This window comes from Indicator indicator, chromosome 5 (genome assembly GCF_027791375.1).
Source record: "Indicator indicator isolate 239-I01 chromosome 5, UM_Iind_1.1, whole genome shotgun sequence".
Classification (NCBI taxonomy): Eukaryota; Metazoa; Chordata; class Aves; order Piciformes; family Indicatoridae; genus Indicator; species Indicator indicator.
In genome coordinates, this window is record NC_072014.1 from 31455024 (window position 1) to 31472204 (window position 17181).

At 41.0% G+C, this 17181-nt stretch overlaps 1 protein-coding gene across 2 annotated transcripts in view; it reads right to left on the reverse strand.

Moving 5' to 3' along the window:
* Positions 1-17181, reverse strand: part of MYLK (myosin light chain kinase) — a 143752-nt gene that overhangs the window by 86337 nt on the left and 40234 nt on the right. For both annotated transcript variants that reach the window (XM_054381442.1, XM_054381443.1), the window contains exons 9-10: positions 17006-17140; positions 11789-11941 (exon numbers count right to left, since the gene is read on the reverse strand). In XM_054381442.1, the coding sequence (XP_054237417.1) occupies positions 11789-11941; positions 17006-17140 (288 nt within the window). The remainder of the gene's footprint in view (positions 1-11788; positions 11942-17005; positions 17141-17181) is intronic.

Sequence of the window (17181 nt, forward strand, 5' to 3'; positions counted from 1 at the left end):
CTGTAGAAGTTGACATTCCCTAGCCACAGCTAGGTGCTAGTAGTCTCATATATCAGGAACAAAATTTGTGCCTTGCACCAGGAAAAAGTAGAGCAAGCAGATAAGAAAAACAAGACACAAATAAGCAAGACGCACACTGTGAAAGGCAGCCCTAGGGCTTGCTTTCCTTCATTCTTCCAAAGGCCCTTTCACCACACAAACTCTGCTGGGGTTCAAAAGCCACATGCTTTTCAGTGACAGTGGGCTTTAGAGCCCAAAGCAGGGGGAAGAGAAAGAAGAACGCACAGGTACAGCTCCTAGATCAGATACTGCAAGTCACTATGCTTCTGACTGAAACCACCTCTTTCATAACACCACAGGGGATTTTTGCAGCCAAAATAACAGACAATAACAATATGGCACATCTGGCACCAGAAAGGAAATCTGGAACCTATGAGAAATTTCATCTGACATTAGCTTGAGGGCATGACATAGTTTTACATCTACATATCTTTGAGTTTAACCAACTGCATGTGAAAAAGAGATCCAATCTCTTCCTAGTATGTTAATGTGCTCTAATCACCTATAGCCATTTAACATCTCCCTCACTACTCTTACTTCTTATTACTTCTTCTTTCAAGTATGAGTAGGTTCGCTACTAAGAATGAAAAGGAGTATAAGAGTTAACCCACAGCAGTATTGCTATAGTGAATAAAAACATTCTACCTGAAGCATTTCTCTCCTTCCCTTTCTTTTCCCCAATCAGCTTCTACTACTGCAGTGAGTTCCACTCAGATGGATGAGTCAAAGCAATTCCTGAGGAACACCAGAAAGCACTACACAGGTTGGGCTTGATAAAGCACAAATACATTTCAATAACTTGTTTTTAGACCATGCAACTAGTTTATTTTACAGTAGCTTATAAAAGCTGCCACAATTTTTTAACCACAGCTATTAGCTTTGTGCAGGTCAAATCATGCAAGATAATACAGAAGATACTATGATTTTCTCAAAAGGTACTTATAGAGGACTGAATTTTCAAAGGCTCTTATAAACTTATAAGATCAAAAAGTTTTACAATTTTTGCACAACACTGTGGTCTGGTATAGTACATAAGCCCATCTGGGGCACTCTCTTGAGTACTGGTCTCTCTGTCATTTCAGCAGGCTTTTGATAAGGCTTTACACAGGGCGATAGATTTAAAAATCTAAAAAAAGATCCCACTTATACAGTTTTTAAGGATTTTTTTACTTTTGTTGGGCTTTAATATGCATCAATGTTGGGAAAGAGCAACTAATGAGATGCACAGCTCAGTGGGAAACAGCCTGGGTGACCAGAAATAGTAAGCAAAGCATTTAATGGTACCTTATATACCCACATATGTTTTCTACAAAGCAAAAATAACATAGGCTTTTCCCACTGCATTGCCTTACCCCTAAGGGTTCCCTTTTTTATTATAAAGACAGTCTAATGAGCATCCAAATCAGTGTTTAAAAAAGCCACTCACTTGGTGCATTAAGTCCACAGACAGTGGGGAGAATGTAAACTCTTCCAGTTTCTTAGAAGAATACAGATTCTCAAAATATTCAGACTGCAGTGGGAAGTGATACATTGCTTCTGGTATACAACTATTTCTATTAAACTCTTCTTCTATTTTCCTGTGTTTATGTAATCAATAGTAAATTAATCTGCCTGCAGCTGCTCTATCAAACAACCGTTTATCTAATAACCTGGATTCATGGAAATTTAAGGTGATAAAAAATGCTTTCCTATTATTTGACTTTCCTCAATCCAGGATTTAAAGAGTCCTTACATAAATTGAATACTCTTACAAAGTGTCCTCCATATATCTGCAGACTGGAAATTATTTCAAGAGGAGTCTCAATGTTGGCTGACAAAAAACAATTCTATTTTTTAAAACCTAGATCTGGATCAGAACCTAGTGCTTGAACACATCTGTAAACAGCTTTACATTGATAAGCAATAGTGTTGAAAGTGTGTATGTAAAATAAAATGTGGAAAATTCATGCTGCAGCCTACTGTAAATCAGTTATACAACACACATGTACCAGTTTAGCAACCAGCTATTTACTTTTTAAGGTAAAATTAAATAAATGTATACACTCATAGTGAAGAAAAAAAAAAAGAATCAATAACTGCGCTGTGATGTTTCCATTCCCAGATTTGCTGTTGAAACTGGAATGAAGAACATCCAGCCAGGATGCAAACTTTTAAGCAGAATTCCAAAGACTGGACCTGGGGTTTACCTGGCCTGTAGTCAAACCAGTTAACATTTTATGGACATCATCCATTCTAGTAAATTTTCTTGTTCATTAGTCTACCCAGATATACTGAAGACTTTTTAATGTGAGCTGCAGAATGCTGACATCTCCTGATGAAATATCAGGACTTCACCATGCTTGACACTGCACAGAATCACACAATAATTGAGCTCAGAAGGGACCCCAGCACAGGCAGAGGCAGCCATAGCACTGTGTATGGACACCTTCAACACAGTAATTCAGCTACACAAGATCAGGGTCACAATTGGTTACAAGTCAAGGACACGAAGAATAGTGTTTGCTGCCTTATGTTCAGAACACTGAAAACAACTTGCAGTGTTTAGTCTTACAAGAGATTTAATTATACTCAAGGAATCTGTTTTCCAGAATCATGGTTAACTGCCAAGTAATGCCTAGCCTGAGCTGTGTGAAAGGACTGCCTCAGCAACATTTACCATTTATGGTGTTTAAATATCATTCTGGCTCAGAGGCTAGTAAGTCAACTGAGCTGAGGGGAATGCTTAACTCAAAAGGCTCTCTGTGTGAGCAAGCTCAGAAAAAGAAAAAGTAGATTTCTCTAAAATCTCTCAAAGACTCAGGTTCCCATACAGATCTGGATCCTGAAAAGGTATTTTCAATGTAAATAAATCTGTCTGTAAACAGATGGCACATTAACAATGCTATCAACTAAAAAAGAAATCACAGATATTACAAGGCAGAAAATTGGTATTTGGATACTCACCTCATCCTTCTCTCTCCCTGTATTTTTCTGTTTCAGGCCTGAAGTGATACGGTTGAAATATTTTCTGCACATTTTCCCAGAATTCCGAGATTGATTTATACTGGCATAAAAAAATACGAGACCTCTATGTTCTTGAGACTTGTAGGGATATTTCTGCTTTATTAAAGGCTTCAGTTCGGTATGCCAGTTTGGGAACTTATGTTACGAGAACTAGATGTTTAATGACCTAGCATCTACCTCCCATCATTTACTGCTGCAGTTATAATCTGGATGTGCAAATGGAAGGTGAGATATAAATACCTTCAGGAGATGTTTTTACTGAAGAGCCAGGCCAACTTATCATCTGCATGTTGTGCCTTGCATTACCCAGAAAAACTCTTAACCCGAGACTAGCAATGCTCCTCACCTATACTATTCAGGATAGTTAGGGATATACAAAGGAGGCCAAGTTCCACTTTATTCATTCTGGCAATCTATTTATTTTACTGTAGGCTAGTTTACCAGAACTGTCTTGCAGCTTCATTTATGTTTCTTCTTTCCCAAGTCCTCTGCATGGGACATTTGTATGGAAAGCCCTCTAAGTAGGATATCACCAGGACATCAGCATTTTAACCTCTGTTTTGTCTGTTCAGTTTGTTTGACAACCTAAGGCATTTGAAAGAGATGCTACCCCAGAAATCCCACTCTTAAAAGGCTTGATACACCAGTAAGAATCACGATTTTGGAGAACAGTCAAAATGAAATGGAGTCAATTACTTCCATTGGAAGGGACCTACAAACATCATCTAGTCCAGCTGTCAGACCAATTCAGGGACAACCAAAAGTTAAAGCATGTTGTTAAGGACATTGTCCAAATGCCTCTTAAACACTGACAGGCTTAGGGCATTAACCACTTCTCTAGGAAATCTATTCCAGTGTTTGACCACCCTCGTGGTAAATAAATGCTTCCCAACATCTAGTTCAAACTTCCTCTGATGCAGCTTTGAACCATTCCCATACATCCTAACACTGGATCCCAGGAAAAAGAGATCCTGCAGATTCCTCTCCACAGGAAAAATATGAGAGCACAGTGGACAGAGATGCAAAGTAGCCTGCTGAGTCCAGGGCAGATCACTTGACAGAATTCCAAAATTTTCAGTGACAGTCTCACTAGAAGGTTTTGCAGCAGAAGTGGTGTTTTTGCTTTTCCCTTCAGAACTGTCTGCTTTATTAAAGACTAATCCTGTGTGCAAGTTATTTACATCGAGTAATTGCTCTTTTGTCACTGCCACAGACAGCAACTCCATGGAAGCAATGAGACTGTGTATACCTACCAAATGCACCTCAGCTGGCCCACTACTAGCAAATTCCCCAGCATTAAGTACCAGTCTGACTTGGAGAACTGCAGAAAAGGTACTTCGTATATGCTACATCAAGCCAGGTTAGCTCAACAGTGGAAATGTGTGTACATGTCAGAAACCAAGTCCATTTTCCCCCACAAAAAGGGACACTACATCCAACTCTTGCATGCTTTGGGACTGATTTTCAGTTACTAACTCTGATTAGGGTTTCCTCCTATCCAACAGATTGCCTGCCTCAAATCTACCTGCACAACAGTCATTTCTGGAGAGTTTTATAAACTGAGCTAATCCTATGAGGCAGTTTGATGGCTGACTGAGTTCCTGTTAGCTAATCCAAATCAGCTGCTCTTGGAAACATTCTTTGGGGTGACATTATGCCCATACTTTCAAAATTACTCAACCATATATTTAGTTAACAGGTTTTATATGTATTTTGATGACTTCTATTTTTTGGCTGAAACTTAGAGCATTATAGAATTTGGCAATCCAAGCTGGGACAGTTTACCCCATGACCAATGCAGGGCTGTTTCCAAGACTGCTGTAATAACCATCTGTTTCCTGTCATTCTGGTATATAATAATGTAATGATTACAGCATTTGATCACTTCACAGCTGAGAACATCGTCAGATCTGGGGATGGGGCTTTTTCTGCCTCTTTTTCTTTTTTTTTTTTTTTGGCAGCATCTCATCTATGTTTTTAATTTATTAAGAAATATTAATGCAATTCCTGCCATTTAAATTTTGCTCACCATGCAAACACTCAGCCTTCTTTTGCATCCAAATTTGGTTCCCCTTTTTCTGGAAGTTCTTTATATCAAGAAGCTGACTTTTGATAACCTTATTTATATTGATGGTACAAATCCTGTATCATTAAAAGCTTCCACGCATGTTTTGCTTTAGTCTTTAATTTTTGGTCTCTAGCCAGCATTGTGTTTGCCACATTTGCTGAAAGAAGGCAATTTTTTAAAAAGAGAAGCTTAGTGTTAGAAGGGTTACAGCTGTTAGTGATCCACACAGAGTGCTGGACTAAGAACTTGGAAACACTCTTGAAAGCAGTGGAGCAGAGTTTCTCTGATGCTCACGACAGCTTACCTCTGATGATTCAATACAGTAACAAAAATGCTCTCTTTCACAGAGTGCTCTGAATCCAGTTCTTACATAGCCACGTGGTTCCACCAGGCTACTGGTCTGGAATGCCTTGTGGACATTTAACAAGATTAGACTTGTATGTTTTGGAAAGTCTTCTAGTCCTTTATATTTATGTTACGCTTGATACACAGCAAAATGCTTTCAACTAAATAGTGGCTTTGAAAAGCTGTCACAAATATTTCATCACTGTAGGCAAGTAAGACATCATACTTTGTTTACCTTAGGCAGAATATATATCCCAGAGAAACAAAGATGAATCCTCTCAATTAAGTCTTCAAAGAGTCTGCTTATTGCAGTGATAACCTTCTTTAAAAGATTAATGTCTAAGAAAGGTCATTCTGAGATAGAAAGAAGACAGCATCTCTCATGTCTGGAAAAGACTCCTACCTGAAAGCCTTTCTTCTACCTGGTTACATTTTATGGTCCCACTCACACCAGATGGAAGAGTGACAGGAACAAAATGAACTGGTTTTCCAGAAAGCATCTCCCTTCACTGCTCTGATAAACTGGTTACAGCAGAGACTCGGACAGGCTTTCAGGTGCCTCTAATCTGCTTGTCCAGTGATCAATGAATTACTACAGTAATCGGATTGTAAGGGCTACAGGCTTCCCAACATAGACATTTATGCTGGGGAGACAACACTGAAACAAAGTGTGAACAGAAAATGGTGGGGGAGAAAGGGGAACAAACATGAAGTCAGGAAAGCACACTGCTGGCAGGGAAGGAGAAATGAGGTCAAGAGCCAATGAGCAGGAGCAGCAGTATTTGCTGAATAGTGTTTGCTCACCAAGGAAGGCAGTGTTAGGACTCTATTCAAAAAAGCAGCATGCATTAAAAAAGTCTCAGCAAAATGGGTGGCTGCAGAACACTAGAGATCACAAAAGTACCCTGGCTACAAGCTTGTGTTGCTGCTATTACTACCCATGCTTCATTTCCTCTCTCTTGAAATCAGTAAGTGATGCTACTGCCTGGTGGGAAGAGTTTGGAAGACTCTCAAGGAGCCTGCGGTGGGTCAGATAGTTCATTTGTCACCTGCTGCAGAGAGAAGGACATCCTCCTAGGAGTCAGCCCTCATAAGAAACACTCCAGCCCAATACCATACCTAGAGAAAGATGCAAAAAGCAAACAACTGCCTCTTTTACATGCAGAATCTATTTGCAGAAGAACAAAAGCTTCCTACGCACAGTATTAATTTGGTTTGGCACAAGAGTAGCTTGAGCCTATCATATGTCCCATCCCTATTTCCGCTCTCCTTCCAGCCTGTAATCTTGTGTAGTACCCCCAGGTACTGATCTGAATGTCAGGTGATTAAATATCCCTCTGACACATCATTTCTGCAGGTGAATTTGACCTATAATTCCTTGTCAGTGCTTACTTAACCGACAAAGACAACCACGTATCAGAAGGCTTCTTTCTGGTATGGTACAGACCTGAAGAACAGTTACCATGCCTGAGAGCTGGCCTGATCTTTCTGCTCTACCAGTTATTAGCACCAGCTGCCTTGCCTGTATACTCTGATTGCCATAATTACAGCAAAGCACTAACGCTGACTCATTATATAGTGGAGATATATAAAAATATATAGCCAAAGTCAGCTAATTTCTCCTCGCTTCAGTTTCCTATTCATAAAAAAAAAGGATGAAAATATTCATCTACCCTGATAAAAAACTGATTAATATTCAACTCCAGTATCTACAGTCACTGTTAGTATATAATCACTGTATACTTCAGGTGACCTCAATGTACCCTGAATATCCCTGTTAAGGAGCTGCTTTGGGTTTTTTGGTTTGTTTCTTTTGTTTTGTTTGGTTGGGTTTTGTTTGTTTTTTCAAATGGGATGCCTGGTGTAATTAAAAAATGGCTTGTATACTTATTTTCATATCACAAATAGAATGAAAATGTTAATAATAATTTGGAACACCAACACCATTGCTTAGCTTGCACATACAATAAGAGATACAACTCAAGCACGCATATGTTGTTAAAAACTTGTGAAAAAAATTTTACGTCAGTCCCAAAGCCTCCCAAATTCCAATTTTCCTGCATAGAGAAAATTACGCTGATTTTCTGTAGTTCTTCTCTACCTTCAGCTGTAAGAAACTACTGTCATAGGGAAGACAGCTGTCAGGATTCAATTTAGTCTACTTAGTCTTTTACAAGTCCAGAATTAGCTTCACCTTGATTAACTTAGTTTCTCCACAGACTGCCTAATGGATCTATCCCAATTTACTCAGCCTTCAGATCACTTAGTTAAGTGATTTGAAGATGCTATTTTCTTGTCTTAAATAAGCAGACTGATTAGTTTGAATTTTGTGAGACCATTTCATCCCTTATCCCCCACCCATATGAAGTGTGGGATGATTTCAACACAGTAGCAAAAGCTTCCTACAAACAACTACGTACCTTCAGTATTTTCCATACAAAACCAAGGAAGGACTGAGGTTGCTCAGTACTAGGCAGAATTTATCCTCCTTAATAATAAAGAAAGAAAACTATAACTGAATCTGAGACTGGTGATGTAGAAGGAATGCTGTGGAACAACAAGCCTAGCTAGTGATCCAGGGCCCAGTGCAAAGCATACAGAAAGAACTGGAAAAAATCCCTGCCGTGTGTTTAAGAGGACATGGAGCAGCAGTCATTTATGGGGAAAAGGGCCTTTAAAATGTTATTTATAACAATGATACCACAATATGAAATGTCCTTTGACAAAAATAAACAACAGCTATAAAGGATCTTCCACCACCTCCCTAGGCAACCTGTTCAAGTGTCTCACCATCTTTATAGTGAAGAACTTCTTTCTAACATTTAATCTAAATCTCCCCTCCTCTAGCTTGGATCCATTCCCCCTAGTCCTATCACTACCCGACACCCTAAAATGTCCCTCACCAACATTCTTGTAGGCCCCTTTAAGATAGTGGAAGGCCACAATAAGGTCTGCTTGGAGCCTTCTCTTCAGGCTGAACAACCCCAACTCTCAGCCTGTCTCCACAGGACGGGCACTCCAGGCCTCTGATCATCCTCATGGCCCTTCTCTGGACACATTCCAGCATGTCCATATTTTTCTTGTAATAGGAGTTCCAGAACTAGACACAGTACTCCAGGTGGGGTCTCATGAGAGTGGTGCAGGGGGGAAGAATCACCTCCCTCCACCTGCTGGCCACACTACTCTTGATACAGCCCAGGATAAGGTTGGGTTTCTGGGCTGCAAGTACACACTGGCAGCTCATGTTGAACTTCCAATCCGCCAGCACACCCAAGTCCTTTTCTTCAGGGCTGCTCTCAAGCCAGTCGCTGCCCAGCCTATGTTGGTGCTTGGGATTACTCTGACCCAGATGCAGGACCTTGCACTTCATCTTGTTGAACCTCATGAGGTTGGCTTGTGCCCACCTCTCCAGCCTGTCATGGCATCCCTTCCCTCCAGCATGCCTGATGCACCACACAGCTTGGTGTCGTCAGCAAACCTGCTGAGGGTTCACTCAATGCCACTGTCCATGTCACCGACAAAGATGTTGAACAAGACTGGTAGATGTTAAACAAGTCCAGTAAAAGTTTAAAGCACAATGGATCAGCATCATAGAATCATAGAATCATAGAAGAATCATAGAATCAAGAAGGCTGGAAGAGACCTCAAAGATCATCGAGTCCAACCTGTCACCCTACACCTCATGACTATCTAAACCATGGCACCAAGTGCCACGTCCAATCCCCTCTTGAACACCTCCAGGGATGGTGACTCCACCACCTCCCTGGGCAGCACATTCCAATGGCCAACCACTCTCTCTGTGAAGAACTTTCTCCTCACCTCCAGCCTAAACCTCCCCCGGCACAGCTTGAGACTGTGTCCTCTTGTTCTGGTGCTGGTTGCCTGGGAGAAGAGACCAAACCCCTCCTGGCTACAACCTCCCTTCAGGTAGTTGTAAGACAGCAATGAGGTCTCCCCTGAGCCTCCTCTTCTCCAGGCTAAACAGTCCCAGCTCCCTCAGCCTCTCCTCATAGGGCTTGTGCTCAAGGCCTCTCCCCAGCCTCGTTGCCCTTCTCTGGACATGCTCCAGCAATTCAACATCTTTCCTAAACTGAGGGGCCCAGAACTGGACACAGTACTCAAGGTGTGGCCTAACCAGTGCTGTGTACAGGGGTACAATGACCTCCCTGCTCCTGCTAGCCACACCATGCCTGATGCAGGCCAGGATGCCATTGCCTCTCTTGGCCACCTGGGCACACTGCTGGCTCATGTTCAGGCGCCTGTCAACCAGTACCCCCAGGTCCCTTTCCACCTGGCTGCTCTCCAGCCACTCTGACCCCAGCCTGTAGCTCTGCATGGGGTTGTTGTGGCCAAAGTGCAGCACCTGGCACTTGGACTTGTTGAATGCCATCCTGTTGGACTCTGCCCATCTGTCCAGCCTGTCAAGGTCCCTCTGCAGAGCCCTTCTACCTTCTAACAGATCAACAGCTGCTCCCAGCTTGGTGTCATCTGCAAATTTACTGATGATGGACTCAATCCCCTCATCCAGATCATCAATAAAGATATTGAACAGGATGGGGCCCAGCACTGATCCCTGGGGGACACCACTAGTGACAGGCTGCCAGCTGGCAGTGGCACCATTCACCACCACTCTCCAGCCAGTTCCTAACCCAGCGCAGAGTGCTGATGTCCAAGCCACAGGCTGACAGCTTGGCCAGGAGTTTGCTGTGGGGGACAGTGTCAAAGGCCTTGCTGAAGTCCAGGTAGACTACATCCACAGCCTTTCCTACGTCCACCAGGCTGGTCACCTGATCATAGAAGCAGATCAGGTTGGTGAGGCAGGACCTGCCCTTCCTAAATCCATGTTGGCTGGGCCTGATTCCTTGGCCATCCTTCAGGTATGCAGTGATTGCCCCCAAGACAATCTGCTCCATGATTTTCCCTGGCACTGAGGTCAGGCTGACAGGCCTGTAGTTCCCAGGTTCTTCTGTCCGTCCCTTCTTGTGGATGGGTGTCACATTGGCCAGTTTCCAGTCTTCTGGGACCTCTCCAGTGAGCCAGGACTGGTGGAAAATGATGGAGAGAGGCTTGGCCAGCTCATCTGCCAGCTCTTTCAGCACCCTAGGATGAATCCCATCAGGTCTCATGGACTTGTGAATATCCAAGTGACTCAACAAGTCTCAAACTAATTCCACATGGATTTCAGGAGTACAACACTGCTCCTTGACCCCATCAACCAGCTCAGGAGGCCAGTTATCCTGAAGTCCTCCTGCCTTACTGTTGAAAACGGAGGCAAAGAAGGTATTTAGAATCTCAGCCTTCTCCTCATCCTTAGTTACAATGTTACCCTCCATGTCCAATAAAGAGTGGAGGCTCCTCTTGCCCCTCTTTTTAGCATTAATATATTTATTAAAATGCTTTTTGTTATCCTTCACGGAAGCGGCCAGTTTAATTTCTAACTGTGCTTTTGCCTCTCTAATTTTTCTTCTACATGATCTAGCAACATCCTTAAACATATCATTAGTTGCCTCCCCTCCTTTCCAAAGGCGATAAACCCTCTTTTTTTCCTTTAAATCCTTCAGGAGCTGCTTGCTCATCCAGGCCGGTCGTCTTCCATAGGATCCTGTCATATTATGTCTTCACTGCAATCTCTGGTCTTTTAGACTGTGTTTATTCAGATCCCAGTGCAGAATTATGGCAAATCAGCACTGAGGGTATCAAATCATTGATATTTGCAAAGAGGGTGTTCTCAGGTTGCAGAGACAGCAGACCACCTCTATTGCTTACTACAATGTTCTGGTTCTTTCACAACCAAAGTTCTGCTCATTTAGCAATATACTGCTCCAAATTATCAGACATATACCTCTTCAGAATTATCTCTGATAAATCCTGGTAACAGAACAAGAATATTGGCATTTGTTACCATAACTGCATAACTGGCACTAGTCTGTGCTCTGCCTCCTTACTGTAGCACTCTTTGCCTGATGGGTGATATTGGTGTTACTGCACTTATTCTTTCAGCAGTGGCAGTCCTTTTCTACACTTTCCATAGCTTAGGCTCACTGCTATGTACCACAGCAAGCCCTTCTTGATAAGGTCAGAGCACTAATACCCTTTTCAGAAACATGCATGCTACTTTTTATTTCACAAACCTTAAACACTTAAGTTGCACACACTTCCAAGGGGCAGAGAAGGTACCCAGCTGACAGCAGCTCAGAAACAACATAGAATCCACCTACAATCACCTCTTTTAAGGATCCAAGGTTTTTTTTTTTTATAAAAAGGATTGTAGATGATATTTTTGCAGTAATTACAGCAGGCAGAGATATTCACCTTTGACTGTGACCTGAGCACTGCAAGATGCCTGTCCTGTGGTGTTTTCAGCCAGACAGGTATAAATACCATCATCTTCTGGTAGGGCATCTTGGACTGTCAGTTTTGCAACTCCATCTTCAAAAGTGGAATGGGCATATTGAATTGGCTGGTCTGCAGACAGAAAGGAAAAGAATTGTATTAAATCAGCCACAAGTTTCAAAAGCAGTTCTTATTTTCAGTGAGATCTGGACGCCTAATGCTAACCAGTATATTAAAGCGCAGAGCAAAATCCCACTCTCTGGTGCACAACCACTGCTCTCTAGTGACTACAAACAGCAGCAGCCCAAGAGCAAAGCAGAATATTGGTTGTCAGGCAGATTTTGCCATTAGGTTTGCTGGCTGCTACCTTGAGTAGCAACAAGAGAAATGTTCTCTCTTTGTATTTTGAATAGATTCTCTTTCAGGTGTGTAAGACAAGAAAATTCCTGTGTGTTTGCTTCAAACATTGTCTCCATCTTGTACATTGCCTGAAGCTAGATATTACTGTTATTGTCTAGATGTTCAAAATCTGCCCTCCATCAAGTACTTTGTAGTGGAAGACATTCCAAGAGACAGCAAAATCTGTGATGGAGCAAAGAGGCTGATTTCCACAAGGAGTCAATCTGCACTGCAGTATAGTCTGGTAAAAGGCAACTGTAGTGTTATCTGTGGTGACCTGACAATTAAAGAAATTAATTTTAAGGGACTGGTTTTTTGAATCAGTTTCTTAAATGTTAGTGTAGACTGGTTAAAGTTGCCTTGCTATTGTTTCAGGAACTGTCATCAATCTCAGTCTTCTTTCTGAAATGCTTCTGCAATCTGTTTTTCCAATATTAAATAGTTTCCACTACTGACTCATCATTGGTTGCCTTCCCAGTGTATGCAATGCTTAAGAGGGCCTGATATGTGTGTATAAATATCATTCTGGTAAAAGAAATTAGGGTCATCTAAGAGAAAATGGTGAAATTGCAGAGAAATTTTGCAGGGCTGAATCAGTCACTTGGGAAATTGTGGTCAAAATATGGATTTTGTTGCCAAAGTAATTTTAAACGTTTAGGACAGAGGCTTTGGGGTTTCTAAAAAGCTGTTCTGCACTACGAGCAGAATAAATTAAATGATGAGATGGATTTTTCTCTCATCTCTGATTTTCAACACCAGCAAACTCAGAATGCAATCATTACTTATGCACTATCTGCATACAAAGTTTAATTCATACAAGCATGTACCAAAATGATCATGATCTAATGCTTACACACATTATAAAATGTGGTAGATTATCTTGTTCCTTTATATAGCTTATGAACCATCTGTTTGTTAAGTTAGCAAATTTTCTCTAACTTGAAAAACTGTGGTGAATGTTTAATCATTTGCCCAGAAGACAGCCATAATAGAATAAAATCTCTCCATCTTCTTCATGGGTCACATATACTTACTACCGGTTCCTTTGAGCTCCTCTTTCACTCATTTAGGTACAGGCAGTTTCAGCTGTTATGTACAATCACATACTTTTTTGCATGAAGGAATAACATTGCATTGCAATATGTAGATGTAGAGCTGAAGCCCAAGCAAACAAAGCTTTCTGTAAGAGGACATGGGGCATGGGACTGCCTGCCCAACCTGACTGTAGAATACCTAACACGATAGGGATTCTTGTCTGTGATTCTGATGCTGAAACTATTAATGGTGCCTAATGATGCTATGATAATCATATCAGAAATACACTCAGGATAAAAGCTGCATAATGAAAAACAGAGCAATGCCTTTTTATTTCTGTTGTAAATAAGCAAATGAATAGGATAATTGTTCCACTGGAAAAAGAAAACGTGTTCTCCTTTACCGTGTCCTCAGATTTTGTCAGGGCATCCTCATTTTTGACTCCAGCTCCCAAAAAACCTGTGACTATTTTTCAGCACTACTCGCAGAATAGTGAATTCACTTACAGAATAGCCTTTTTATCATATCCCAGGAAACAAACACAAGTATATCAGACCTGAGGAATAACTTACAACAAGATTCTAAGTTATGTCCATTGCACTTGTATTTTGATCTAGTAAAAACAACTCTCCCAGTAGTGAAATGTTCCCTTCTCCAGAGGAAGAACAGTTAAATCTGCATGACAGCTTGGCAGCAGGAACAGTAACAAAAAGTACCTTTCTGCTGCCATGTTATACCAGAAGAAAGGAAATTTTCCCCTGGCCCATTTATTAAAAGGTTTCAGGACAGATAGGAAAGCTATCCTATAACCAAACACTACTCAGAGAATTGCTATGCTAAAGGCATGGTCATACTGTTTTTAAATCCAGTATAGAGAGGTTCAGTTCAGCTTTGGGGAAAAAAAAAAAAAACAAAAACAACAAAACCAAGCAACACACAGAAAGCAACATGTAAAGGAAGATATTTAAAATACAATCAAATAGGCCTTATTCCTGCAATTTAAAATGAAGTTACCAAAAAGAGTATTTAAAGAAACTAAAGTGAGCTGGAGTTACATGTCACTGAGGCCAGAACACAAGCTTCTTTCCAGGGAATTTGCCAATAAATCAGGAAAATTCAGAAATAAAATTAAAATAAGGGGCAGAGTGAGAGCAACAGGACAAAACAATTGTCTTGGAAAAGTTGGGGGGAAAAGTTTAAAAACATTAAAATAGGATCAAGCATAAGAAGGAAAGGGAAGACATTAGAGCTGCAAAGAAGACTAAGAGTTTGAATAAATTTCCTAGTTCAGTCGGGTAGCTCTTATTTGTGCAGTCTCTATGAACACAGAAAAATTGCTTGTCCTCAGAGATGCTGAGAAGTAATTGTAGAAAATCACAGCATACATCATCTATGTTTTGCCTTGGTTGGTTTGAGAGGTCAATCTATATAATGGCTTGGAAAACATTTTAAACTTATATGTAGTCACAGCTGGTAAAAATGCTCAGCATCTAAAGTAGTACTTGTGTGCAACATTGGATAAGAAGTTATTGCAAACCTTTCAGTTCTCAGGGGCTGTAGATTCCTTGGAGATCATGGGAAAGCAGATTGTCCAGAATAAAGGCTATTCAGCATCAAGGTCTGGCCAGCCTAGGAGTGAAAATTCTGCTATTTCCCTATTTTTTATTTGTTTCTCTAAGCAATTTTCTGTTCATGTTTCTTATCATTTGGTCTTTACATTCATTATTTCACCAAGATATATAAAATTTTTTTCACTATTCTTTAAAAAAAAACACCCAAAACTACTTTGAGTTTGTTATCATTGTCATGCCTGGAAGATAAATTGAATTTGATATTTTCTTGTCAACTTTACATATCCTGTCCTATATGATTTTATTTCTATGGTGTTCTGCAAAGTGCTATGTTATGAACAGCAGTATGCTTCTGTTACTCAGACTCATCATTGCCTTTTGATTTAAGAGAAGAATTAATGCACTGGCTTTCACTTACAGAACCCTAATGGTTTGAAATCCAGCTATCTGAAGAAAACTCATTTGCTTTTGAAACTCCTTGTAATATTGATCCAATTGCAGTTAGAAGTTTGGATGCAATATAAACATGGTGATACTGAACAGGGACAGATTCATCTAAGATTAGTGAGAATAGAGGTCATCGCAGAATAAACATCCTGAAAAAAAGTCAGGGGAGCACAGTGCATACTGGAGGCATACAGAAACATGTTGCTTATTGATCTTTATGCTGTATTTTTCAGGAGACAATGGTCTTCTGGTTGGCAAAGCAGAATCTCAATCGCTGGAGACACTGTATCTTTGCCTGATGAAAGGTAACACAGAAAGTAGTCTGAGACAGGATGCTCTGTATGTGAGCAGGGGGTGCCTTTTGATCATAAAGATGAAATAACTGACCCAGTGCATTGGAGTTGCTCCTGTGCAGCAAGACTCAGTTTTGCATAACAAGCAGTAATTCTACTCACATCTGCAAAGGAGGAACTGCAGAGTAGCCTTCAGACAGGGATACAAATTATTTCCAATGGGAGAGTGTCAGAGCCTTTACTCACATGTTTCATGTTGTAAATAAATCAGTGGCCTTTCTATTCTAGACGTGGAGCTATTGGGAAGGGGAACAGATCAGGCTGTGGGAACATACCAATCTCAAAGTCAGGGTTCATTTGCCCTGCCACCTTTTTTTGGTTATCCCATTTACTCTGAATAGCTAAAGAAAAACAGAGATCATGTGCAATTAGTTAATTTTAAAACAATCCTGGAGGAAACATCTTTATGGCAAAGTATGCTATTCTCTGTCTTTTAATCACACACACACACAAAGATAGACAGCCTGGGACAGCTGCAAAAAAAACCAATTGTGTTTCAGGAGTAAGAGAGGTGATCAAGGGTTAAGCTGAATAAATATGTCTAGATATGGCTCTAAATGCAAACACCAATTAGTCTAAGTGTGTGGTCCCTGGATCTCTGAAATAAACTGGATTTTAAACAAAATGTTAATGTTTGCTTCCAACTCCAATATTAAGAGGGGACTGTTAAGGAAACTTGCACGATCAGTTGTGCAATCAGGGCATGGCAAAAGATGATATAGTCTGATAAAAAAAAATCAAACTAAACAGTTTTACTGTTTTTTTCTCTCTTTTTTTTTTTTTTCTTCCAGGCAAGAGTTAGAATCTCAATTAATGTATTTCTATTAGAGAAGCAATCAGAAAAGCCATGATTTTAAGATCTTGGGGACATAGCTGCTAATATGAACTACGACCTGCCCAGCAGATGGAAAGAAGGGTGGAATCAGGCATGGGTTTCCTTCCTGACATAAAGTGTGGTATACTGGACTTGACTGACTTAGAACTTATTATCTCTGCAGGATCGCGATGCCAGCCCGTTACTCTCAGAGCAGAGGCTAGTGCCACAAGAGTAAGGGTAACACAGGGTTCCGCAGAGAGGAGCCACTCAGACTTTGTTGCAGATGGTGAAAAGCTGTTGAACAAAACCCAGGAAGTCCATCTGCCTACACTCTTGTCACCAGAGTCCCCTGCTGGATATACTGGAAAACTGCAGTAAAGCAGAAAACTGCTCGGGAAAAGCCCCCTTTGTGCATATTATGTGAGCATAAACTGATTTTCTTTTAATACGATATCACGGTGATTCAGAGTGCTTAGCGCAGCGTTCACAGCCTTGCTATGTAATGACCGGAGTGGCCTCTGGAGTGTGGATGTGAGTGCGTGCATGCAGGGATTGCAGAGCAGGGATTCCTTACCATTGAGAAGCCATGTGATCTGAGGCACAGGTACGCCTCCTACACAGCACTGCAGCACAAAGTCTTGCCCTTCACTCACAGTGCATCCTTTCAAGACACTGGAAAAGCATGGAGCAACCTCTTGAACTTTAGACCCTTTAAAACCAAAATGAAAACAGTTCCTTTAACCCAAATTG